We start from the raw sequence: 26,782 nt of genomic DNA on the forward strand, positions 1-26,782 counted from the left end.
CGCAAATGGAAATGGGCACCTCGAAAATACAACATTTTTAAAAAGTTTAATGTACCTACAGAGAAAAAAACGTTTTTTCGTTCAATGTAGGGATTGCATTCTTTTGCTTTAACATTATTTTTTGTTTCAACTTAACAAGTTGATTGGATACTTTTGCCGCCACCCTGCTTCAATGGCTAGCAGAGAACGCATTTTTGTACACAATTTGAAAAGAAAATGTAGTGTTTCAGAGAGCTGTTACAGTTTCCTTAAAATGTTGATTTCTTTCACCTTTTCCGTGCTTAAATCTTACCTGTAACTTGAACAACCATGGCTCCCCCCCCCCTAGTTTTGATCCTGGGTACACCCCTGACTCCATTTACGTCGTAATCAATTCTCAATCCTGCCAAATGTACTTGCGAGAGATGATTTAGCGATGCAATGATGGAATTGAGGACACTAGAAGCCAACGAAGGTGCAAGTGAAATTCTTATAATTATGTAGATAAGAGCAGATAATGGTTGGCGTGGTGCACGATATGGTTGTGGATATGCAGGCTATAAGTGTCACCCCACCACACACTATTTCACTTGCACTTATCTCCCAAATTATAAGAATTTCACTTGCACCCACGCTGACTTCTGTGATAGTGTCATCAACTGAAGTCTAATGCAATTAAGACTGTCTCGCCGGCATCACGGAGCAACCGGAGAAACTGTTTCCAAATTTAGTCCCATGTGGTTCAATTGACGTTTCATTTCGCTGGTCAAAAAGGAATTAGATTTGGCCTTCTGGAAAAAAGCAAAGTGCTTTGAACGTTGAAAATCTTTGAAACTAAGGTTTTTATCACCCGATTTGAAAAGGAAGTGGCAAAACTATTTTCTCCTTGATTTCATAGTTGGCGCTTTTCTAAGTACATAGGTGCTATGTGCTATCGATTGGGCACCCGGAATGGTGCCTTTTACTAGCCGTAATGGCATCGGTTCGCATAAATAAGAAAGTGTTTGGTATTTACGCGAACTCGTCTTCGTTTATCATAATAAGGGATGTTTGACCGAATTCCCCAATGGAGGAGATTTACGGTACCGTCATTATGAAGTCGTCATTCCACGTCAAATGGATAAGGACCACAGAATTTTATTTTCGTTTTTCAACTTGACAATTCGGCTCGGATAGATTGTGAGAAATTTTATCATACAAGGGTCAATAAGTATAAAAATATGGGCAATTAAAATTCGGTACCTACTCCCAAAGTGCAAACTTACAATTCATAGAGATTTTAAAAATCTTCATCCATTCCTGTCGAATGAAAAGTCATGATTTCTTTCTGCAGCAAAGACATCCAAAATTATCCCAAGACGATCACTAAACATTCCCTGAAGGAATACAACTTATTTTTAAAAATCCCACTTGCACCATTTCTATTCGTAAACATAAACAGATAAAGACCATCTGATACAAATGAAGACTCGCGGTTTAATTTAAAATAACCGTAAATATACGAGCAAAGGTCCTGCGCAAAAAAATGAGCAATGAGTTCGGCATTGATCATCATCAATGGTCCATAACAATCCTAAGATTGGTTTGACGCAGCTCTCCACACAATTCTCAGATCATCTCTTCGCGCATTTTCACATATCCTCCTTCATCTGTTTCATACATTTCATTCGAGGTCTTCCTTCTTCGATAGGCCCATCCACTGGTCACTCGCAAAAATATATTTTCTCCGGAATGTCCCGTATATTTCAAATGAATCGTTATTTTAAATGCTCGGGTTGTTTGTTTTAGTACAGCCATTTTGTTTTACCCAGGTATCAGGTAAGCGCCAATTTCTGCATAAATATATATATCTTTAATGTTTTTTGAGCTTATAATTTATTAGTATAAAATTTAAAGGCCGCTGAGGGCCTATCAAAATTTCCTCCGACTTGGACGACTAAAATGAAGAAAAACTTACCTTCAGTCAGCACACAGGGTGAAATTCAAACGTTGAACACGGCCTCTTCGTCTTGCTATTGGAGTTATAAAATCACGCGTGAGTTGAGACCACAAGTGAGACAGGCAACACGGCTCCTCAATCAGAATGGAATAAGCACTTGGCAAGTCATCACTAAGTGCTGGGGAACCACCTCCAAATTCCATAGCAGAGCTAGTTACAACTTTTAATGAACTTGATGAGAATTTTAGGCAGGTGCCTGGAGTGAAAGATGAAGTGAGTGTGAGTTAGAATGAGTTAATGCAGAAGAGGTTAATGTTTCATGAAGTCAAGGAGCGTTTTGATCTCTTCAAAGAACAAGGTCAATAGGAAAAAATCGGTTTTCCCAAAATTTGTAAAATTTGCTCACAAATGGGGTGTGATCATTGGTGCTTCTTCCTCGCAATTTCAATTCGTGGCAAAACATAGCAAGTTTCATGACCATCCGCGTCGCTGCTGCTATGAAACTTCAAGTTCGACTCATTAGGATAATATTTTGCTCCATTTAATGTGATTGACATTATAATTGGTTATTCATTCACTCCAAAAATTACTGATATAGATTAAACGGGAAAATCATGTAAACCACACCAGACACTTCCGGTTGGGCTCCGAAAAAGTAAACAAATTACTTTATTCGTGACAAAAAGAATAAAATCAGAAACCGTACACAGAAAAAATCTAAACTCAGGCATTAAAAATTAAATTGATAAAGTGCGACAGTCAGAGTGATTTGAATTTAATAATTTGGTCACTTCAATTTTAAAAAAATACGGCTCCATGATAACCGCTCAGTTTCCTACTATGGGATTTATGTAAAGCCGATGTCCCACGGTCAAATTTGCGTCAAAATATTTTGATCAAAATTTGATGCAACTGACGTGCACCCTGTCCCACGGTCAAAATTTTGTCCAACTGGCTTTTGGTCCTATCGTTTGTACAAATCACCGATTTGTACAAATGGATAGGACAGGTTCTAAATTTTCATCCAATTGGATGAAACCAACCAATCACAGGGCCTTTGACAAAAAAGCATCGCCAAGCGCTGACACACAGGCCAAATACGTTAAACTTATTTATCGTCTGCATGAGTATTTTAATTAATAATTATGTATATTATGGACACAAAAATAAACTTTGTTGTATTCCACACAGTATGCATTAAAAACCCAATCGGTTTCCACTTTTTCAGGTCGTTATCTTAATCGTAAACTTCTAGATAAGGACCTGAAAAGATCGAAACCGGTTGAGTTTTTTCATTAGTATTGTATGGAATACTAAAAGGTTTAGTTTTAAATTTATAATATCACCATACCACGAAGTGAATTCACAAAACATTATTTCAAATATATATATACGTTCGTGATCGTCTATTTCATCGCCTGGTGTGGCCCTAAAGGTAAATATGAGCAAATATTTGTCTCAGTGATAGGCGATGGAAGCTCTCAACTAGGAAATCCGTAATAATCAGTTGATCTTAAATAGAAAGGAAGCAATCTTTAGAATCGCAATACCAGGAGGGATGTTTTGGAAATAATAAAAGATTTACTTAAGGTATCGAGGCCGAATTTTACGCTTTATGGAAGGCATACAATGCGAGCGAGCAGCTGGAGAAATGACTAATATGAACTGACGATTTTACCTGTGAAACACTACAGCTGCCCGTTTCTATTACTATGATTATAGGATAAGGACCTTATTTTAGAAACTGCTAGATTAGGAGAGAAAAATGTGATTTAAATGCACGCTTACAGCACTACTCATAATATCTCCTCAACCACAATGTCCATCATTTATTAATAACATTTTCCTCGCGGGAATAAACTGCCTCACGTTTGTATCCTGGCGTTTTATTCTGCCCTCAACCTTGCTGATAAGGGACATGAAAATATCCTGACTTGTCGTCAATTATTATCGATAATAAACGGGAACATCGGCGACCAACTCCTTCTCCAACATGTTTAGCATGCTTATTCCAACGCTTTCATACCCCTTTTCCAGCCAAGGCCAAGTTCAGCATTCCTTCTGTTTTCTTTTTTTCGCATCTTTAATGTTCAAGAGGCCTGTTCAAACAATTTCGCCTGCTTAAAAAGAAAGAATCCTCCACCTCCACAAGTTTCCTAGTTGTTTACATAAATATCGTCTATCGTTTGTTTTTGATCAAAATGAGATGCATCGTGGGACACCCCCAGTCCAGTTGTATCAAAATATTTGCATCAAAATTTTTGGACAAAAATTTTGATCAAAATATTTTGACGCAAATTTGACCGTGGGACATCGGCTTAAGGTTAGTTCTTTCTCGAAAACGTGTGCATTGCTTTCATCATATTCAGCGCTCGGATCTGCAGTCCGCATGAAGGGCTCCTAAGCGTTGAGATTCAATTGTATATCAAGGTAAAAACGTATAAAGCTGACGAATTATGAATTTAAAAACGCATATGTAATTTTCAAGGAATTTGGAAAGCAAAGTGATGGATAGTAAAAGCGACGCCATGGTCAAATGGTCAGCTGCAAATTCAGAGAACGAAGAGAAAGGGTCTGAGAAGCTTAATCTTTTGACTTTTCGTGTTTCTAACCATCAAAAATGTCAGATAGGGATGAGTAATAGGCATGCATACATCGGTATACTGCAAATGAGTTGCTTAATTAAAAACAATAAGAATATACAATGGTTCATAACGAAATACCAATCGGTCAATCGATATATTTTTGTAAATCGTACTTCTCTATTTTTTGATGTATCCAAATCGGATCAAGCCTTCAACAATGAAATTATTATGAAGTATAAGGTATTATTAGTAAAAATGCATTCATGAACGGGGAATTATACGATTGAAATTGGAATGATGTGGCAACCATGAGTGATTTCTGTCCCTGAGAAACTGTCCTTGAAGCCACGAACTTCAGACGGCCCTGAATGGGTTACATAGGACAATGAGGTATAAAGGATGTAAAAGAGAATAAATATGTCGCTATGAAAAGGCTAGCGGATAGGAGATAGGAATGGAGAGTTGTGTCAAACCTATTTTAGGATTGTTGACTAATGATGATGATGAAGAGGATGAAAACATTTAATTGCTAATTATTCGAACAAAATATCCTTTCCGAGAATTAGTGAACAGCACTGACGAATAGATACTCATTACCTACTTCGAAAACCACTGCTGTCCAACTAAGCCTCCGTGTTCCACGAGGGAGGGATCGATTGAGCTAATGAATGTTCATCAACCAATGACTCTTTTCGGTCGCGAATGATACACCGTCGATTATGTCGAAGCATCCATTTCGCTCGCGTGCGAATGTCGAGCGGTCAAATCGATCGCTCGCTGTCTCACAGTCGATTGACACTCACCTCCAACGATGTTCTTGAAGAGGCTCATGAAGCATGGGAAGTAAGCGCTGTCCGTCTTCTCCAAAATCACCGCCATCTTGCGGACCCTCTCGTCCTTGAGCTGCTCGTAAATGCACTCCAGGTTCTTGAATCTCGCATTCCAGAAGTTGATCTCTGTGGAAACGCACGAAGCGAAGCATTGTTCATCTCAAAAAGCACACTTCTCCCCGGTTTATGGTAGCTACGTGGGGCCTACGCAAGGCCCCAAACGCAAAACCCAAAAAGCCCGCCCTTTTTCGTGCCTTCCCTCAAGCTCCGAGAGATAATACACGTCTCCGGAAGACGGCTGGCACATATCATTGCACAATATTTTTACTTTAGTGACTGTTGTGTACTATGTAGTCAGAGGCATGCGAAGAGGCTTATCGTAGTCCTGACGTTTGAGCCAAACGCGCCTTTTGATCGAGGCCCTTCGAGACAATGGAGATTGTGAGTGGGCTATGAAATGTCTCTTTTAATAGCAATTTAACGATAGAATTGAGGAAACTGCATTCCTTTCCCACAATCGTTATTTTACATCGCAAAACCTCGAACAAAAGATGTGTTTGATTGGTCTCTCCCACATAACTACCTACCATGAACCGTTTTGACTAATTGTAAGTAGAGGAAACAATGAGAGTTAAAAATAGCCCATTATCACACACAACAAACAGACATAGAAATTTAATTATTTATTGAACTGTATTCGTGAAAACGTTGGAGATAGATCCATGGAAATTCTTTTAAAATGGTTCCCTTCATTAAATGGAAAAGCCATGAAGGCAGGGAAAAAGAGGATACACTCCAGTCGGCCATCATTAGATGTGCCGTCACCGTCCATGCCTTTCAATGGATTTACAGAAGTCGTCACCCGCGTCACTGACGCCAGAGCGATCTGAACTCGACGATGTGGTAAGCTAAAATTAGGCCTATAGACCGAAATTTACATTCGTGATTCCGTAATCTATCACATTTATAACTTTCAAAGCTATTCCTCTCGATTTAAAATACACCATTGCAAACATTACGATCGTTGGATCGCTCCGCACTCAGCACCACCATGATGGTGCTGATGGTGATTGGTGAAAACCGGCTAAAAAACGCACCAAGTGGCGACATCCATCTGCCTCCTCCATGCAAATGCTCTCTCGCTGCATTGATTTCATTTGTACCTACATCCATCCTCCGCGCACGGTCGCATCGTGTTCGAACTCACCGGCGTAGGGCGTGGGGTTCTGTCCGGCGGCGAACGCCTGCGAGGGGTCTTCGGAGAGAACGTCGTTGATTTGAGTGGCCCACTTGATGACCACGCCCTCTATGGCGCTCTTCAGGTACAGGTCGACCTCCTCACCACCACTGCGACACAAATGACAACATGCGATCAAACACAGCAATGGCAGGCGGTGGCGCAGCGAGGGGAGGGGAGGTTGGGGGAAAAACCAACCCCCCCCCAGAGCTCAGAGAAATTGTTAAGTTTAATGCATTTTACTTAATTTGATTGATATTACTAATAAAATAGTGTAAGGATTAATAAAATATCCATCAAAAAGCCGTAAAACTCACCATTTTCGAACCATTTACCTTAAAATTCCCCAATTTATTAATCTCGCACCTACCTATTATCCTGGTGGGTATACCATACTCCCACACACACGACGGTATTAGCTGCACCTAACCCCCCCCCCAGGCTTGATTCCTAGCTGCGCCCCTGATGACAGACATAAATAAACATCCCCCTTCTTCCCACGGACGCAACGACGGAGTATTTGCGACGGTTGAACAATTTATCAGCGAAACTTCAAGCGTCTCGAGAGAGTCAATGCCGTCGTTTAATCTGTTTTAACATGCGCGTTGAGCTTACACAATGAAAGCCGTTGGAGCTGCGATTATTTTCGAATCGAATGCGCAGAAAGGCGATCTTGAGGAGTGCACGGCATGTGTTTACGTTTTCCATCGACAGAGAGACAACAACATTCGATGGTAATTCTCTTTCTGCCGCTGCCAATTACGCGTAAATCAGCAAAAGTGAAATAATTCACGAATATTACGCTAGATGAGAGCGCCATTGTGGCACCCCTTAGTAATGCATACTTATTGTTAGTCAGCCATTTCTGTACCCACCCTACTTATCAGACGACTCCATTCCCCGTAATTAGTAGTTATACTAATATATATATCCCAAATATTAGTTTGCAATTTTATTTTTGGTAATCAAAGGAAGCATCACTAGGATAGAAACTACGTTTTCTCCCCTACCACCGCCGCGCCGTCAGTAGACGCGCTGCGTAACGAACGTGAAGTTCTCTTCTTTTCCGCAACGCATTAAGCGCTTAATTCGTGTTAAGTCACTACAAGGATTTAGTTTAGTGAGTTTTTGTTTGAGAATACATTCATTAAAACATTAACAGTGGGCTATTTAAAAAAATAAGTTGTGAATTATGAATGCTCCATAAGACTCTTCGACATAAATGGGTGCCGTCGTCAGCATAACTTGGTGCAGGGGGGCGCACAGTGGTCCCAAATCGAAAAAAGGCGATCGAAATTAACACCGCACTCACATTCACTCATTACTGTTCGATAAAGGAGAACTCCACATGATTTTTATCCGCTAAATCCGAATTTGAGGTTATTATATTTTTGTTGAATCTTTGACATTATTGTTTTTACATGGCCAATTGTTTAAACAAATTACTGTTAAAACATCCTAAGACCGTGGTTAAAACTAGAAATTATACTTGATTTTTCACTCCATACGCTGGTTGATTCGCTTCAAATGAAGTAAGGGTATTTTTTTCAAACCTAAGAATTTTATATGTTTAACTTGATTGTTTAAACTTGGGTAAATTAATTATTTAAACAATTCAAGTTGAACGTTATACAAATAACTGTTATTTGTGCGCCTACATACTTTTGATCCATTGAGCTAAAAATTCAAGTTTTTTACGCATAAATTATGATGGTATATATTTTTCATTTTTTTAAACAATTCAACAATTTATCACAAAGGGTGCTTTCCATTCATCGACGCACGTCGACACAAGTCGACTTGCGTCGCGGTTTTCGTGTTCCATTTTATGTGTGTCGCCGACTGTTGTGACACAAGTCAACAAACGATAATGCGCAGGAATTGGAGAGTTATAAACAGTTACCGAGAGTCGACACTAGTCGACTCATGAGTCGCATGAATGGAAAACACCCAAAGCGATCAATGCCTTTAAATCATTGACGAAATTCGAATCCGTGACATTCAAGTTGTTTAGTGTGTTAACTACCAAAATTGGGAGCTTAGCTAGGCAAATTCCTTTAGGCACTTAGACTCTAAATATTTTTTGCAGTTTAATTACATTACTGAATATTATTATTAATGAAAGGGGATGTAAATTAGATAAATAATGCTTGCATCAGTTAATATTGAGGAAGAAATCAGAGATTTTCAAAATCGTCGCCTGTGAATCCATCGGTATCAGTATCACTCAGTAAATCATCCATTCTGAGAACATTTAGTATTTCTGCTGATGAGGGAGTATTTTTTTGTTTTTTTTTCTCTGGCGCATGCCTAAAATATTAAAAATAAAGGGATCGGACGATGACACGATGATGCCTCACTCTCGACGATTTTCTTGTCGTGTGCTTCTCCCGACAACGTCGAATATACTTGCTCCTGACTTCCATCGCCCCTTCCGACAAGAGACCATTAGGAAGGATGGCTTCCTTGGCAATGGCTGCCCTGTAGCTTGTGAAGTACGAGTGGTAGGTAATACCATCCGTAAAGTTTTACGTAACTCAAAGCACACGAAGCCATTCGGAGCACACGCACGCAGAAAAACACACGGCACGCCAAGAAACTCACGCAGTTGAGTCTCCCACGCAACAAATTAAGCAAAACTGAATTATAGCGACCCACGCTTGCGAAACTTAAAGGAACTGTACGATGGTTGCTATTTATGTATCCAGAATTGGCGACAATGGTGTTGCTGGGTGTCATTTGACATATACATCGTAAAGTTTGACGTTTTTGACAATATACGTACTCAGAACGTCATGACGTAGGGCACTCATCACCTCAGGGCGCAATTCTTTCTCCTCCGTTATTTAACCTATTCGTTAATGACACCCCACCTCACCCAACACCAGTCTATTCATGCAGTCTGACGACACAACTATTCTCATCCAGGGCCTGATCCCGAGAAAACAGCTGACTGGCTCCAGACGCATCTAGATCTCTACGAAGACTGGGCTGATCAATGGAAGCTTTCTGTTAATGCTGAAAAATGCTCTCACATTGTATTTACAAGACGACCCAAGGCCGGATTTGGACCTCTTATTTTTTATGGAAACAAAAGAATACCGAGAGAAGACTCCGCGCGATATTAAGGCGTAGAAATGGATCGCAAACTGACATGGTCGAAGCATATTCATCAAACTGCAAAAAGCCACTGGAATACATGCTACCCTCTTCCCATTGTTAAAAGCAAACTCACCTCTACCTCTAAAAACAAAACTTCTACTGCACAACGCAACGCTACGCTATTCTAAGCTACGCACCGCCTGTCTGGCTTTACGCCGCCGCTTCTCATCTCAAGAAAATTCAAACAGTTGTGAACAAAATAATACGAAAAATCATCGTCGCACCATGGTACGTCAAAAGCCAAAATATCAGAAAGGTTCTCAAAATCACACCTAATTTATGAAAACTCAAAAAATCACTAGAAAATTTCTCTAAATCTTTTAAAGCCACTGAGAACTCTCTATTAGTAAATTTATTGGACTACCCTTTGAAACCAAAACACCGCTTTCCAAAATGTGCTCTGAGCCCCTCTCATATTTCCATCCCTTAATACCTCTTACGTGACTTTGATTTAATCACCCAGATTTAATGTTTCTGAAACCATTTTCCTACGCAACCCTCAGGAGACAGCTTTCAGCTGGGAACTGAGGACTCAATTGCCAAGTGATACTTAGCGTAACGTGGGGCACTGTGTATGTTGTTTACAGCACGTTGTACATTTCATCTCAGCAAGACGACGTCATTTTCGTCCGATGATTTTCTACGGCTTTCGATGTGGATTATCTCAACAACAGTGCATCGATCAACTAACTTCAGCTTTTGGCGATTTTGCACAACCTAAAATCACTGTATAGCACTGGTTTAGTGAATTCAATGGTGGCCGTTGTCCACTCACGGACGAATTTAAAGAAGGTCGTCCAAACTGTTAGAAGTAATTAAACTTAAAAAGTTTTTCATAATATCAATTTAAGGCTGGCATGTCAAAATTTACATGGATTCATATTTTGGTTTCAGTAACAAATAAAAAGGTTACTGTTCCGTCTAACTCATTGAACATGGTACTATATTTTATGCTTTCTCAAATACTAAGACTAGTAAAACCTTGAATAACGAAGAATTTAACAGGTTATGGGCCCAGGGCCACGAGAGAAGTAAAAAAATGTCAAAACCGTGAATGAAGATGTAAAGAGGAGTGAGGTACTCGTATAAAAAAAGTGTACCCATCGGCAATAAAGATCGAGTGTGAAGACATCGCCGAGGTCCAAAAGCTAAAAGACAAATTATTCCTAGCAAAACATTTGATGGGTGTCGTGGATGGAACCTGGCTGGGCGCATCATGCGAAGTCCACGAAAAGAAGTGACCGAAGTGGATCACGACGGACGCCGCAGCTCAACATGCTATACATATAAGAACGGTGGACAAGACAGTGACGACATCTTTTCACGTGTAAAACCGCGAAAGATAAATATGATACAATTCTACAATCTATAAGAAGAACACCGACCAGGAGACGTGCTTGCAGTTACAAGAATTTTACAGCTATAAATACGATAAGAATAAGGACATTCAAACCAATATTAGCCAACTTCAAAATTTTGTTTTTTAAGCTTAAAATTTTAAAATAGGAAATTTCTCAACCAATGCCAGTTTCCAACATTGTGAATATTTTTCCGGATAAGTTCAAACATTTTATTGGCGCGTGGGATTCGTCATCACAAGTAGACAAAACAATAGAAAATGTCACATCGTGTTTGTCGCTGGAAGAGGACAAATTTAAGTTTAAATAGTTAAAAGAGGAAATAACTGTATCGTTCAGAGCAGAAACAAAAAGCCATTGCAATAGCGATGTTAATTGTTAGCGATGTTTTCTTATGCGGACAAAGAGGGCATATCAAGACGCAGTGAATAAAAAGAAACCCGACTTGAGAAATTTACCAACTTTTGGCCAGAAAGTTTTTTCAAAAGTAGTAATACCACTGAAGAAATTAATTGGATAGTAAGAGTGTGGAAGCTATGCTCCAAATGGACACCGATTGTGGAACGAAAATTATACAAAAGTTTTTGTTAGTGGAGATGTAATTTCCGCTAACAATTTTCCTCTCTCTGAATACAATCTATCAGGAGAAATCAATATAGATTTTTATGTAGAAAATGAAGATCACGAAAATGATGACATAATTAAATTAAAATCGAAGAAGAAGAAGAAAATCAATACCAAGAAGTTCATCCAAATCAAGTTGATAAAATATGACCAGCTTCTTTCGACGCAGGCACTCGCTGCGAAGGAAAAGTCGTCTGAGCGCTCAACCAATAAACCATCCGACAACACACCATTGGCCACCAACAGAACTTCCGCCAATCAGCGACGAGTGCTCAGGCAAGCAGCAGCCGAAAAGAACGCTCCGAGAAATGGCAGCCCAGCCACACTGAGCTGTTACGTAGCGATGGTCGCAGGGGTGCCGACTTACAAAAAATATTGGGGGGCCCAAACCGGGGATCTTGCCCCAGGAAATTTTATAATAAATGAGTTTTTAGTATTTTAAGCATTTTAGAAGAGTCATATGGTTAGCATTAGAACCCTGATAACTCGAATCCTGATATCTGGACACTCTTGGGAAAATCGAGAAGCCTGGCACATTTTTCGTCACACCCATAACAAATTTTTGAGGGGCCCCTCAGGTCCCAGGAGTGCAGGCGCCACTGGATGGTCGCACTCACTCACTCAGCGGGAAACGGCAGTCAATGCGGCAGGCAAGGGAACTCCATTACTCCTAATGTAATGTAAGGAATCACCGCAGCTGCATTTAATCTGGCACACTCCTCCACAGATGTCTTTAGGGTGGTGGTCTCTCGTGTTGACGAGGACATTCGCCATCTTGGTGACCACGGAAAAGATCGCGACAGCCCTCCAGAAACACAACATGATGACAGGGTTCAAATTCAGACATCAAAAGCACTAAAATTCCGAGTCCAAGAACTAACAAAGGCCGCATAAAAATAGACAATTCAGCCTGTCAGCGGTGGCGGAACACCAATGGAGTGGACCCACCCACAGCAGTGACTTCGACAACGGCTATCTATTGAATAAAGAAGGCCGCTACTACCCAAGGATCATGAGGGAGGCCACACCCAAGAACTTCAACCGTGATTCGACGGCTACACTCTCGCAAGCGCGTGGAAACGGGCCTTCAAAGATCCCGACCAATCAGGGCATACCTCCACAGAATGGGCGCCAAACAGGGCGTATATAAAGACGACCAAATATCTGCATCGACACTTCAGTGGACCGGAGGAAGCCAACAGGAACGTTGGCCAAATATTGTCCAGCTAAATGGATAAACGCGGAAGAATACCCGGAAGAACCGCTGCCTACCGTTTCAAATAAAATGTGCAATCAGCGTCACTTGCTGTCGCGGAGTCTTTTGCACGATTGAGAGGGATGAACATCAGTAGAGAAACAACTTACGTCGTCATCCCGTAATTAACGTGGATTTGATATTACGACGCAATGCGTTGACTCGGCACGTACGACAACTCCAGGAAAGCCCATTAATATTTCCCGAGTAATTTCTCCCTCGACCGAATGTCATTATTCACCACTATTTATAAATAAACTGCTCTTCCCGGCGGTAATACCTTTCTTAGTCGTCATCTGGTCTCATTCAATTTCATTGAATAAATTTGCAATGGCGGAAGTGACTTGATTTTCATTTGACTTTTAAAAATATGTAATTGCAAAAAAACTCCCCTATCACAAAAAATAGCGCGATCACGTGAGACAAACATCACGTTCGAAAATGAGGGAATCCAGCAATTTGAAATCAACCTTTGCATGAAATATAACGACGACTGCGATATTGATTTTGGCCAATATTTTTCTGATTTTGAACCACTGTGCGGCGTGATGAGAGAACAGCAAACGAAGGGATGAAAGGAGAGAAAGCGAAGCAAAATTGGCAATTGTCTCGAGCAACGATAGTGATAGATGAGGAGAGAGACCTTTGGAGGAGGAGGTCGTGGACGGCGTGGACCCTTTCGACTCCGACCGGCAGAGGCAGCACCGTCTGCCCGCTCACCTGGCCCTTCACCTGGTACACGGTGCTCTTGAGGCTGTGCACGTGTTTCTTGATGTCGCGGCCAACCACCGACGGCCAGTCCTTGTGATTGCCAGGGTTGGACAGCAGAGGCACGAACACCTACCCAAAACAAACAAACAACTGTCGCATTGCGAAAACAAATTGACTCGATGCACAAAGGTTAAGAAAAAGACTTCGCTGTTCCACAAAATAAGTTTATTTTGTTTAATAAGTTTATAAGCTTATTTTGTGGAACAGCGAAGTCTTTTTCTTAACCTTTGTGCATCATGAAGGAGTTCCACCATATTACGCCAACCACCATCGCATTTTGAACAAATTGACTCGTTCACCAATTTCTCAAATTGGCAATTCTGAGTGTAAGACAAATAAAGGGGCCGGAATTTCGGTTCTCCACCTTCTTCTCGAGCTATTCGTGGCTAATACTCATCGGCTTTAGCCCCTTTTGCAGACTAGTTGTTGACGTCACCAACTCCTTCCGAACGGGTCACGGCTGCTCAGACACTCCACGTGGTTACCGGTCGTTAACATTGTCGTGAGCGATTCCCTCTCAACGAAATGCTTCACATACGAGAGTAAATGAACGACAATTAAAATGACGTCATCAACTCATAAAAGCGGGTGGCTAATTGCACGTCTTTTTTTACTTTTAAGCGTGAAAATGGATGAATGGGGACGATTCGGTTTTTCATAGATACGTATCTTTCCCTTCCGTCTAACTTATCTTATCTTTTTCAACGCAATGCGATTTCAGGTGCCTGGATTTTTTAATCAAACCCCATTCTGCAATATTTTTTAGAGACATAACTTTCTATTGAAAGCATTTTAACTGTATAACTATGGTTTTAACGAAAGAGGAACAAAAAGAATTTTACTGCAACAATTTTTGTGTTTTAGTTGAGTACATGACTTTATCATGAATTTTCTACACTTCTATTACATGTATTTTACAAAAAAGAGTTTCTACACATTTTGTAAAGACATATGGAAAGAAAAGATACTTCGCGACGACGAAGAACCTCCCCCATTAAGCCGCTCTCGTAAGTAATAAGAAAACGTGAAAGCTGCGGCCCGCATTTCATAAGTCGGTGACGTCATTTGGTGAGTTCATTTGGCTCGTTTCCTCGAAAGCGAAGAACCTTTCGCCGAGGGAAGCAATTAAGCAAGCAATGTAAAATTCAATGCGGAGCCACGTTAGGCCCGCGTTTCGCTGAGACGCGTTCGGCAGGGGTCTCCGAGACGGTCAGGGCCGCCGCTTTGTCGCCACGAAGAGAAGTGTGGCCCGAAATCAGAGATCGCCGGACAAAAGTCCAAAGTGGCTTTTTTTTGAGTTAGAGACTTAAAACTTAGCGTAAATACTCATAAATGATCACCAATAGGGAACATGCATGAAATTGGTTCATCATTCTAATAAGTCTTATGGAATTGACAATTTTCTCTCGAATCCAAATATATAAGCCAAAACTTTCCCAGAACTACATAAACTTAACAACATATTCTATAGTTCTGGAATATCGCTTTAAGTCACGTGACCTGAAACGTACACCATTTCCATAGCATTTCGCAATACAGTACACCATCCACCTCGCTAAAGAATTAGAGCCTTGATCGAAAGAGGCCGAAGTAATTAATCATCGTCGAGCTTCGTGTTGGTTCTTCTAAGGACAAATTGACATAAGAGGGATTTAAGAAGGCGCAATGCGACATGGTTTACCTTTGGTCGGCTTCCCTAATGTCGGCTGATTTCCTGAATAAGCAATGATTGCTCCGTCAATACCGCGATGCATGGAATGGAAGCAAGCAAGCAAAAATTTATGCGATCAATCAACATATTGAAAACGTTTTAAAATATTTATTAATTATATCATGGGATTTAATAGATCGATTGCTGGCTGAAATTCGTTCTTATGTATTTACTTATGTTAGTAACCTACCATGCGGAACTTAGAAAGTTTTCTCCAATCGGCCGGAATAGGGAGCCAAATGATCTTTAAAAAGTAATAAAAAAGATAAATAAATAAGTTTCAAGAGCTATTTACGCTGTATTCTCTCGAGTTCATTTTTGAACCGTGATCCACGGTAAAAACGAATCGAAATTATAGGTTTTGCGTTGACATGCGGCGAACGTTACGGGCATCACAATAGCAAATATCGAGTTCACCTCACCTAAAGCCTCATATTTCTCCTCATATATTCCTTATTTTTCCTTCGTGGTATAATCGTTATATGCAGTATTTATTCCCTTGAATGGCCATCTACAGCTAAATTCCTTTATACTTTATGTAACAACGGGTATACTACTGGGTACACTTCTAGAGTTATTTAGAAAGTGAAATAAGTGATCCATCATAAATTTGGTGGCCATCCGAGAAATACCAGCGATTCGATAAAACCCTACGGTAACCCCCCCTGATACGTGAGTGCACATACGGCTTACTTTCAAGACGTGTTTTGTTTTTTTATTTCCATTTAAAAGATACGAGTTTTGTTCTTACCACTTCAATCAAAGTCATTTATCACTAATTGTTTATTTTCTCGTCAATCATAAACAATCGGAAACTGATTTTATGCGTGTTTAACATGCATCTCCCTGGACGATATATTTCCAAATGCCTCCGATGAAAAAGGAGGAATGTTCATAATATAAGTAGTTGTTCCTCAGCAACTTAGTTCGCTTTGCCAACCGCCTTTGCTTTAAGGGAGGGAGGAGATATTTCAGCCATGCAGTTAATTACGGATGTAACCATACCTAATAGAGCCACGGCTGGGCTGTATTTCTAAAACAAATATTTTAAAATATGTATTTGAAATACATTTGTCATTAATATCTCATATTTCAAATGCACGACCAGAATGTATCTTGTACATTAAATATATATTTGTGGTATTTTCCCATTCTAAAATAAAAAATTACACTTTAAAAATAATTTTGAAGTTGATCTGATAAAACTTCTCTAAAATTATACTCCAGAGATTTCTTCGTTTTCGTTGGAATCGTTTTCTTCATGTCTGCAAATAGTTATGTCGTGCAGGGGGCAGATTATATTTTTTAACATCTCTTAGTTTCCATACAAATGTTATTTGTATTTGAAAAGGTATATAAAATACTATTTTGCAGTATGTTTTTCGAATACCCAAGTCAAGGGTGTTTTGAAATTTGTATTTCAAATATTCCTCGCTTGTATTTTTCCCAGCTCTGACTAGAGCCACAGAGAGTAGGAAGGTACTTACTAATTGGGGGGAGGGTGTTGAGGTGCAGAGAGAAATGTCACCCGAGAAGGCTTTATCTTTGTCATCACCATTCAGCTGAGTAACAATCAGTTTCATGAAATAAGTTGTTCCGGTCGTACTTACGGTCATTTCTTGTGCCCCAGCTAGCCACGAGTACTAACCGCTTCATACCCAGAGGCAATAAACATGACAGATGCAAGTATAAGGTATTGATTTTGGATTAAGAAAATTTAACTAAGGTTGATTTAGGCATTCAATGTATTGGTTAACAATATAAGTATGAGTTGCTACATCTGTGGAGCAACAGCTACGGATATGAATGATTTGAAGGCAATGAGTCATCGATCCGCCGACTAAATATTATTTTGGACTGTCAACCTTGCATCGTTACATGCGCTTTTTTAATGTGTGCTACACGTGCCGTAAGGATGAGAATACAAAAAGAGGCAGATGAGAAATAATTCAAAGGAGCAAGTATTTCTGCCAATGATGATAATGCCTTTGAATTACGATTAAAATGTTTAGCAGGTCTCATGAAATCTGAACTCTCTGCTCACACAGAGAACAATGAGAATTCAGAAGTCTTTCAGAGATAGGGTGGGATTGAGAGTTGACGTTCCTAAACGTATAGGCCTGCATAAGGTAACGCGAATGACGCTAACACAGCAAGGCGATTCTTCCATTCCAATTGGCCGCTGATTTAACACGGAATTGAGTAAACATGCTCTGCAATAGCGATAAAGACGAAAAATTCACGCATGTAATTGCATGTAAACTGCTTAAATATTAAATCTAAATAATTAGTTCTCATAGGAAAGTGCAGTATGGTATCAGCAGTAAATTAATTTATTGTGTTTTGATTACGGGTAAGAATGTCATCTCATAAAAAAGTAATAATTCTGAGGGCAATATTCGGTGGCATAACTGGGACTGCTGACAGAGAATTATTCGTCAAGCTGTATTCATTGGGTTTACATGCATGGGGGCGACAGAGGCTACGGGACACCGAACTGAAAAGAAGCCCACACTGTGGATGATTTATTATTAAGGATTCAGAAGGAGGCACTCGAGAGAGACCACGGATGGCGATCTTTTCAAAAGATAACGCCTAATCCATTTCTTTCCTCCGTCATTAAAATCAACTCTGAGGAGAGCAAGGAAAATGCCGAAAGATTTGAGAAAACTGCTGCTTTAAGCTGTTAGCGAAGGAAAGGAATCAGACACTATTAAAGAACTGAGTTCGCTGGAAGATTGAGGAGGTTGAAACTTGGTAAATGAAAAAAAAAACCATTTGATGGATTGAAGAAAGGATGACTTCAAAAATAAATACTCCTTTAATATTCAAATCCATGTTTCTAAATTCATGTAATTTGAAAATATTAGCTTATGCATTGATGCTATTAATTATCTCCTTAATTATTCCACTACAGGTTTAGATCATTTCCAAAATGTTTGCATTTGTACGATTTGATTTCAAAATTGCATTTATACTGCCATTAGTAAATTTCTTTACGATAGATGGTCGAATCTAAAGTTTTCCCTAGTCAAGTTAACTTTTAGTTTACCGTTTCACAATAATATACAAATTCAAATATATAATAACTTAAGTTTTATTTTACCTGAAACGTTCGGACTGCGATGACTCTTGGTCAAATGGAAAGAGGAAAGCCCTAGCGGAAGACCGAGGAACCTTCAAAGGCTGTGTGTGGTCATAAAACGCCCCTTTCCGCGTTACCCTCCCCGGCGAGGACTGAAAAGGAATGGGCGAAGAGTAGAAGTGTCGCCTTTCGCAGAAACTGTTTATTTCCCTCTCTTTTCGAATAAATAAATAAATAAATATATCGCCGAATAAATCTCTTAACAATACTTAAATATCCGAAGTGTACTGGAAAGTGGAACTGTTCCGACAAATACGTAATCCTTACCACCTTAACCAGAGGAATGCGTTCAATGGTCTAGTCCATCGATGCATTATCCTCGTAATAGCGTTACAGGTCAATACTAGCTAAGTGCCACGCTTCAAATGACGACTTTCAATGATTAAGTTTCAACGATCTAGAAACATGGACCGCAGTTACCGAGTCACGGGGTCCCGCGTCGAGTAGCCCACACTTGACGCACGATCGAAAAATCGCTCTCATTTCCACGGCAATATTGAGTTTTTTTTATTCCATAAAAATCATACCACCGCAACACAATCTGCTTAAATTCAAAGATTTTCGGAGAAAAACGAGAACGCGCGTGTTTTTCAAAAATAGGTCACCTTTGGGCTACTGTATCTCAGCAACGGATCAATATTATGTACAATGAAATATAGGGTAAGTACATAATTTGTAATCTTTCATGAGTATTTACGCAAAGTCTCAAGTTTCTCTCTCAAAAATAAAGTCGTTTTGGACTTTTGTCCGGTGATTTCCGATTTCAGATAATTGCGCGGATCATCGAAATATAAAAAAACACGAGTCTCCTCATTTTTCAAACTCTTAACAAACGCATGTGGCCCGGTCAAGCTATCAATGAATCCCCATATCCCATAACATAGGATAGGACCCTTGCATAAATTCCGAGCAAGCTGAAAATTTACCGGAACGCAAGGAATAGCACTCGAAATGAAATTCTGAGAAGTCCCCATCGAATCCCTGTGTGTGCAAACGATTTCATGCAAGATCAAAGGTTGTAAAAATGTTTTTTAAATTTTATTTCTTGGCCAAACGGTTATTATTACGATAAAAATTGTTCAGACCAAAACGGTAGCTCAGGTTATTCACGATTATCTACAAAATTTTCACAATACTTTTTTCTCAAAGATTTACCGTTCCTGTGAAAAATGCATTCAAAAGTAAGCTGGAGCTGTATTCTCCATGATTGTGTTGTTGCGCTCTATTGGACGCAATCATTGGCTATTAATGTTTATTTTAGTGGCTCTCAACCGTCCAATCGCCAATCATTGGGAAAAAGGGTTTAGTCTTAAGTATTTCCTCGTAGTGCAAACGCGTGGTTATCGCTAGAACTATACGTTAAAATTTGTGCTGAATTCAGTTCTTAGAAAATGTCGGAACTTTTCTTCATCTGTAAAAAACCTTTGCCTGCAGGTGAAATTGCTTCTGCTGACGCTGATTGACGCAGTGCTGGAAGAGGTGATACTAGGGAATTCACTGACTATATAAAAAGCCAAAAATCAGTGGCAGTACATATGCAATGTCCGCAAACCTGTAGTCGGATCAGTACTATTGCTTCAGTGAAAAGACAACATGAAGAGGATCAAGCCAAAACAGTTCTCGAACCAGAGCACACGTAAGTGAATAAGATATTTGTCTTAAAAATCATTGCTTCTTTGGCGGCGATGAAGGGAATGAAGAATATGAAAGGAAACGAGATCTACATCTACATAATACCCCGCAAGCAGCCTAAAAGGCGTTTGGCAGGGGGTGTTAGGACACCAGCCGTTTACAGCTATTAAAAAAAAAATGAAGGGCTCTAACGAGGTTGGGACTGGCGTATATTAAAGCCCTTTATGGTTCGGGGGAAAAACGAATTCGTATATCTATCCGTTCGGAAAAACATCTCTCTTAATTTATCGAATTTCGGCGTAGAATTTGTAAAGTTATTACATTTATTGTGTTTGAGCGACCTCTAAATGTCCGACAATCGAGCTGAAATTTTTATGATATCCATTCTGCACCCCACAGCATATTTTGAGAGGTAGAAATCAAAATCCGAGAAAAAATGAAAAAAATAAGCAACACCCTAATGCACACGTTCCCTCACCATCTAATTGGTAGTGTACGAGGCGCGTTTTTCTTGGAGTGGTTTCCCCAGTAGGTCTGTTTTACTGATAAATTAGATATTATTGAGCTTCTCCTATATTCCTTCTTCCATCGCTATCTTCTTCTTCTGTCATTTATGTGTCTGTCTGTCAATGTACATCCCCATGCGTATCCACTCTGCACCCCACTGCATATTTTGAGAGGTAGAAATCAAAATAAAAAAAATAAAAAATAAGCAACACCCTAGTGTGCACATTATGGAGAATACTAAACCATTTCTCCCGACTGTTGTCGGATGGACAGGTGAGACCTTGTAACCAATATGCGTGTTACGCGTCCAATAATGCTCAGTGAATGCAACAATATAGTCATGCATATTACGGAGAATACAGCTCCAGCTAACTTTCGAATGCGTTTTTCACAGAAATGGTAAATCTTGGAGAAAAAATTATAATGGCAATTTTGTAAATAATTAACTGATCTACATTTTTTCTGAGCAATTTTTATCGTAAAACTAACCGTTTGGATAAAAAAAAACATTTTGTGACCTTTGACCTCGAATGAAATTTTTTGCACACACGGGATCGATGGGAACTCTGCAAGGGTCGATGTCTATTTTGGCCGGGAAAATGGGCATGTAAGTGCATTTAATGAGTTAACACCGATGTTAATTATAGCGATGGAAAATAGCATTTTCTGCCAGCGATCATGATTGGCCAACGGTAAATTCGCACTGTTATCGTTCATTTGTCTAACTTGGAGCTCGCGGCATTTCTGGGGGACAGTGTCCTCTTGCAGTCAACCGTGCTCATCCATCATCCGTGCAGGAGCGACACGAGAATCACACCCCCATTCTCTTATTCTGCACGGCTGCCGTAGCCTCGCCACCAACCACGCTCGCGGCGCCGTCGCTCTGGGACATTGAAGAGAACTCCCTCACGTTGGCGACTGTAAACATCAATGGATGGACATGAAATGCATCTGATGACGACACCCATGGATAAGTAGAGAGTGACTGTTGGTCGCCTGAGTTATTCCCCGACCAAAGCTAAAGGCATCAAAGCAACAGCCGTTGCTGAGGCGGAAATCCCAAGTCACCACAGGGACGCCCTCTACATAATTCCAATTTCATCAACAAGAGAAGATCGAATATCCATTCGGATAAAAAAAAACGACAGTCGATCTTTCACAGTAATCTATTTTTTCGTTTCTACCAATGCACTTAAAATGTGATATTCGTACTGCTGCATACTTCCACTAAAAACTGGAAGAACAAAATGCTTTGCAAACGTGATTGAGAGATTTATTTCAAGTTTTCAGTCCAATATTTAGGATGAAATTAGTTTCCCGAACAGTATTCTTGCATTGATTTTGACTTTATCATTGCTTCCAACCTAAGTCACCGAAAGATCGTGTATTCGGTTATTTACTGCGGCATAAGTTGCTTGAAATTTGTTTCAACGATTTCTCCTTCATAACTTGCAGTGACGACATTGTCTACGTAGCATTGAACTAAACTATTATATATAACTGTAGCTAACTCAGAAGCTTGTCAACCAAAAGGGAAGGGTAGCAAGGAACCATGGAATGAAAGCTATGGAAGTTGTGACCTGCTCTAAAATATCCGCAGACACTCTCAGAAACGCAACGAGTAAGAGTTAAACGATGGTGAATGGCGATGGATACTGGAGGTATGTATTTCTCAAGTCAAGAGCATCATTTGCGGCCTTCACCGGAAGCACCGCGCCTACCTCCAATCATTTTCAGTGTTCAGCACTCGTACGAACGGACGTTGCTATCAATGGGTTTTCTCATTTAATCTGATGCAGCTATTAAGCTCGCTCTTGCTGTACATAACAGATGAAGGATTATCATCGTAAACAGACGATGGATAAGGGACATGTGCACTTCAAAATGAGTCGTGAGTGAAAAGATAGTTTTCCATCAATATCGGTAGCGTAATTGACCTAATATGTGCTACTTCCGGAGTAAACGGAGGCGATACTTGATCATAAAATATCCTTACAGTCTCATAAACGCTGAACCTTAAACAAAACCTCTATCGTGGAGATCAGTGCTGACATTGATCAACAACATGCCAATTCCTATGTCTGAACCGGAAATGATGTTACAGCTGCCAGTAACACTCTTAGAAGAGTAACGAGTAAAACAATATTTTTTCTCGTTAATCGGCTTTATAAAACTGACAACGTATGTCCTGTGCTGAAGGCAATGAAAAGCTTTAGTTTCACCCATTTAAGTGAACAAACGTTCGTTCATTGAAATGGGTGAAACTGTTTGGAAGCTTCGAGTAAATAATGGATGCCCGACAACTGAAAACAAGAGACAGTCGTAAAACCAAAGTCCTCGGTTCAAAGTCAATAGCTTCCAAATTTTCTTTTCATTATCTTTCGTTGAACGACAGAGTTTTCCTCTTTCAAACCTAACATGATAGCTTTCATCATCGCAAGAGTTATCATTTCCTGATTGCATTTTGAGGAGTCAAGCTGGAACTTCGTTTTATCGAAAACCGTCCGCACCAAAATTTCGAACTCATGAATGAGACTGTCCTCCATGCATGACATTAGGTTTTTAATCACGCTTCATTACGTAAAGTTTATAAATGTCAGTTCAAAGTCCAAGACTTTGGAATTTTCTCCAACTATTAGAGCTATGAACTGTCGTCGGCCCTCCCAGTAGGTCGGTTGTCTCCCAGGACAATCGTTTTACTCGTAAATCCAAATTATCATGTATGTATTTGATCCTAATTTAATCCTGGATCGCCTGCTTTACACGTATTAGTAGACTGCCAGCAGAGGCTCAAAAACCATACGTCACAACAATAATCGACACTGACGCGGGCCCCCGGAGTGTCAAAACGATTCTCGAAGGCAAAAAACAAAGGAATTGACGATGGCGAATGAGATGTATTTTCATCAACCGTTCTTTGAGATAAAATTAAATTATATTGGATCACCAATGATCCATCATAAGAAACAAATGGTAAATATAGCAAGATATAACTATATTCTTTGCCAGCGTAATTAAGTCAACGACTTTCGTCGGCGGTCCATTATCATAGACATCGATTCATGGCGCGTTCATAGTTGTAATGCTTCAATTTCGCAAATAGGTCGAATCGAGACGTCAATCGACTCGAACTCTCTGAGCAGTCGATGTCCGCGAGTCGTCGACTGCTGAATGACTTACGATTACAATAAGGAGAGAGAGAGAGGGAGAGAGAGACCTCGTCTACAAGGGAAGCGAGCTCTTCGATTGCGCGCGCTGACATGTCACCGAAAGCGAGCGTCTTCCGGATGTTGTCCTTGGTGACCGCAACCACGTGCGACGTCCGCACGAAATAGGCGGCCTTGCCACGCCCTCCGCCCCCGCCTCCCCCTCCACCCCCGCCGCCTCCGCCGCCCCCACCGCCTCCACCGCCCCCACCGCCACCGCCGCCGCCGCCGCCGCCGGAGCCGATGGGGAAGCCGGTAGAGCAAGAGAGCTGAGCACCCGCATTCAGCGTGATCACCAACACCTGCCGAAACAACAACAACGCAATGCTTGAAAGGGGGCATCGGGGGTCCAGCCAGGGCACAACGGCCTCATCGCCAGCAACAACACAAAGACGATCGAATAGGGTTGTTCAAGCCTATCAGAACGGTCTAAAAAAACGAATGTATATCACTTCTGATGTAATTTCATTTTGATTGGGATGAATGACAGATGCGTTGAAAAAGTAATGATGGAGTTATTAGCAATCAAAATTCGAAAAATTTCAACGCCGCCAAAAACGGTCGGCTACCTTGAAATAGAGGTGATGACGAAACAAGCCTGTACGGCTGGCCTGTACCCTCGATCACTCGATGCCAAGCTGAGCACTCTGCATGCCGACTGGACATTTGCCAAGGTTATTCCTTATTTTGAAATGGCCTATGTTGTGCGTGAAACTTCCGGATGGATTAAGGCGACATAAAATCCATTCTTCAAGTTAGGCAGGCAACGTATGTAGCGTTGACAGGAATTGAAAGTTTTGTATAGCTGCATTTGCTAGGAAACCACGTGCAGTGAACTTTCATTATGCCTCTGGTGCAAGTGAACACAATTTGTGCCCTTAATGTACCCCTAAGTGAATGATTGCATATAGACGATGAAGTAAAGAGTGAAGCGACAAGTGAAGTGAGTTGTGAATGTTACATCTTCGACGAAATTATTTATTTCTTCCATGCTGGTTCAATCAACCCTATACATTTCGATCTAAGGTATCTAACTATAGCGAAGGGGATATGTTTCATATTTGAGCTAGTTGTACTTTAGGGATACATCGAACGCATATTAATTTTCATTCGTTTGTTCGCTTCTAAGTTCTGTTTGATATTATTACCTATTCATTTTGAGGATTCGCCAGTGTTTACATTTCACGAATTTCGTTGCGCTGTTGTTTGTTTTTGTTTTGGTCATATTTTGGTTACGGTAAGAGCACGGGTAAGAGTAATAGTGAAATTCGAAGTTTTTTGATGTTACAATAACTGGTTTAGCTAGTTTAATAATTTGTTTCAGCCTATTCATTTTATTGTCTTCGCAATGTCAAAGTGAAATAACGTAAACTGATTCTAAGTCGTTAGTGATGAGTGGGAAGTGAGGTGTGGAGAATCCTTTCGAACTTCAAGGAGTGCAAATTCTTTTAGTGTGTGCAGAGTGATTGGAAAACCGATTGTCATGCTTTATTAGTGTTACAGAATAGTGTTTTATATTTATTGTGAGCCAAGTTTTTCATTGAATCAGTTGATTCGGAATATACTGATTATAAGTATCAAAAAGACAGCTCGTGAAATGTGTGCGTTGTAGTGCTATTTGTGATATGATGAGCAATAAATATGTATAAGTAAGGGTAATTTTGCTTATTATTACTCTTATTAAAGGATAAATTTGGATTTTCTTTAAACACTGATCTAGCGGCAGACGCTGGAGATCTTTAAAAAAAAGTGGAATAACCCTACTGAGCCACTTACACAACACTGTAGTAGGGCATCTACAGGCTTGTGACGTCACACATCAATTCAAGATGGAAGTAGGGCTTTTTGGCGTAACGTAAAATTTGTCACTGTTTAAAGCCTTCTCTAAACATGTACAATGAAGAAAATAGCATAATATAATTGTCATTGCTCCTTCTGAAACACGATCTTTCGATTTCTTAAATAAAAAAAATACGGTGAACAACCCTATTTGCTGCAGTGAGTCATGCGAATACTTCGCTATTGTTAACTGAAGAACACTGGCACCCCTGCATTCATTTAACGGAAAAATTATTAATTTTGAGGGGAAATTATGACCCCGAAGTTTTTTTCATAGTGCTTGGAAAGGCCCTTCGTGTGAGCACAGATAAAAGACAAAGGGAGCAAAATGAAGGATTTATCGTTAAAAAGAGACAGGTCGCTCATATTTTTAAGGAGATGATGAGCAGCTGAAGAGGCACCATTTCTGTCGCATTTGAAATCAATCACTATTACTTATGTTTTGACCCGTTTGTACGACAGTTGAGTTCGGCCGGTTTTCAGTCCATACGTGCAATGAATGCGTGATCTTAATGCTTACCCTCTCGATGTCCGCTCCCGTGCGATCGAGGAAGTTGGTGAGCAGCGACCGTGAGTCCTCATTGGCCACCAGGCGAGCCCACTTCTCCGGCTTCAGCTTGAGCGTCTTCTGCACGTACGAGCCGATCATGTCCAGCCGCGCGTCAGTCACCACCTCCGCCTCCATCCCTCACCACTGCAACCCACGCAACACATTCTCAAAAACAAGCTATCCCTCGTCCACATGGCTGATTTATCATTAAAAAAAGAGGAATTGCAATTGCGCAGAAACACCCCACCGTCATCCACGTTTTTCGAAAATCGAAGTCAGTTTGCACACATAACACTGAGTTTGCTTTTTGGAATTAATTTGTTTATATTTGTTGGTTGGTAAAGCATGAATCACACGATCATTTTTTTTCGTCACGAAAGTGATCACTATCGGGATCACTTTTCCCTTCGCGAAAAGTGATCGCTCTAGTGATCATTTTTCTGAATCACACG

General features: G+C 40.3%; 1 protein-coding gene across 1 annotated transcript in view; it reads right to left on the reverse strand.

Annotated features, from left to right (window-relative positions):
• The window catches only part of LOC124156654 (dynein beta chain, ciliary), a 315,587-nt gene extending 289,135 nt beyond the window's left edge, over positions 1–26,452 (reverse strand). Inside the window, exons 1-7 of the mRNA XM_046531313.1 lie at positions 26,316–26,452; positions 24,501–24,506; positions 24,177–24,243; positions 23,953–24,086; positions 13,613–13,809; positions 6,541–6,680; positions 5,307–5,459 (exon numbers count right to left, since the gene is read on the reverse strand). Of these exons, the coding sequence (XP_046387269.1) occupies positions 5,307–5,459; positions 6,541–6,680; positions 13,613–13,809; positions 23,953–24,086; positions 24,177–24,243; positions 24,501–24,506; positions 26,316–26,429 (811 nt within the window). The 5' untranslated portion in view covers positions 26,430–26,452. The remainder of the gene's footprint in view (positions 1–5,306; positions 5,460–6,540; positions 6,681–13,612; positions 13,810–23,952; positions 24,087–24,176; positions 24,244–24,500; positions 24,507–26,315) is intronic.
• Between the last annotated feature and the right edge of the window lie 330 nt (positions 26,453–26,782).

This window comes from Ischnura elegans, chromosome 3 (assembly GCF_921293095.1).
Source record: "Ischnura elegans chromosome 3, ioIscEleg1.1, whole genome shotgun sequence".
NCBI classification, from domain to species: Eukaryota; Metazoa; Arthropoda; class Insecta; order Odonata; family Coenagrionidae; genus Ischnura; species Ischnura elegans.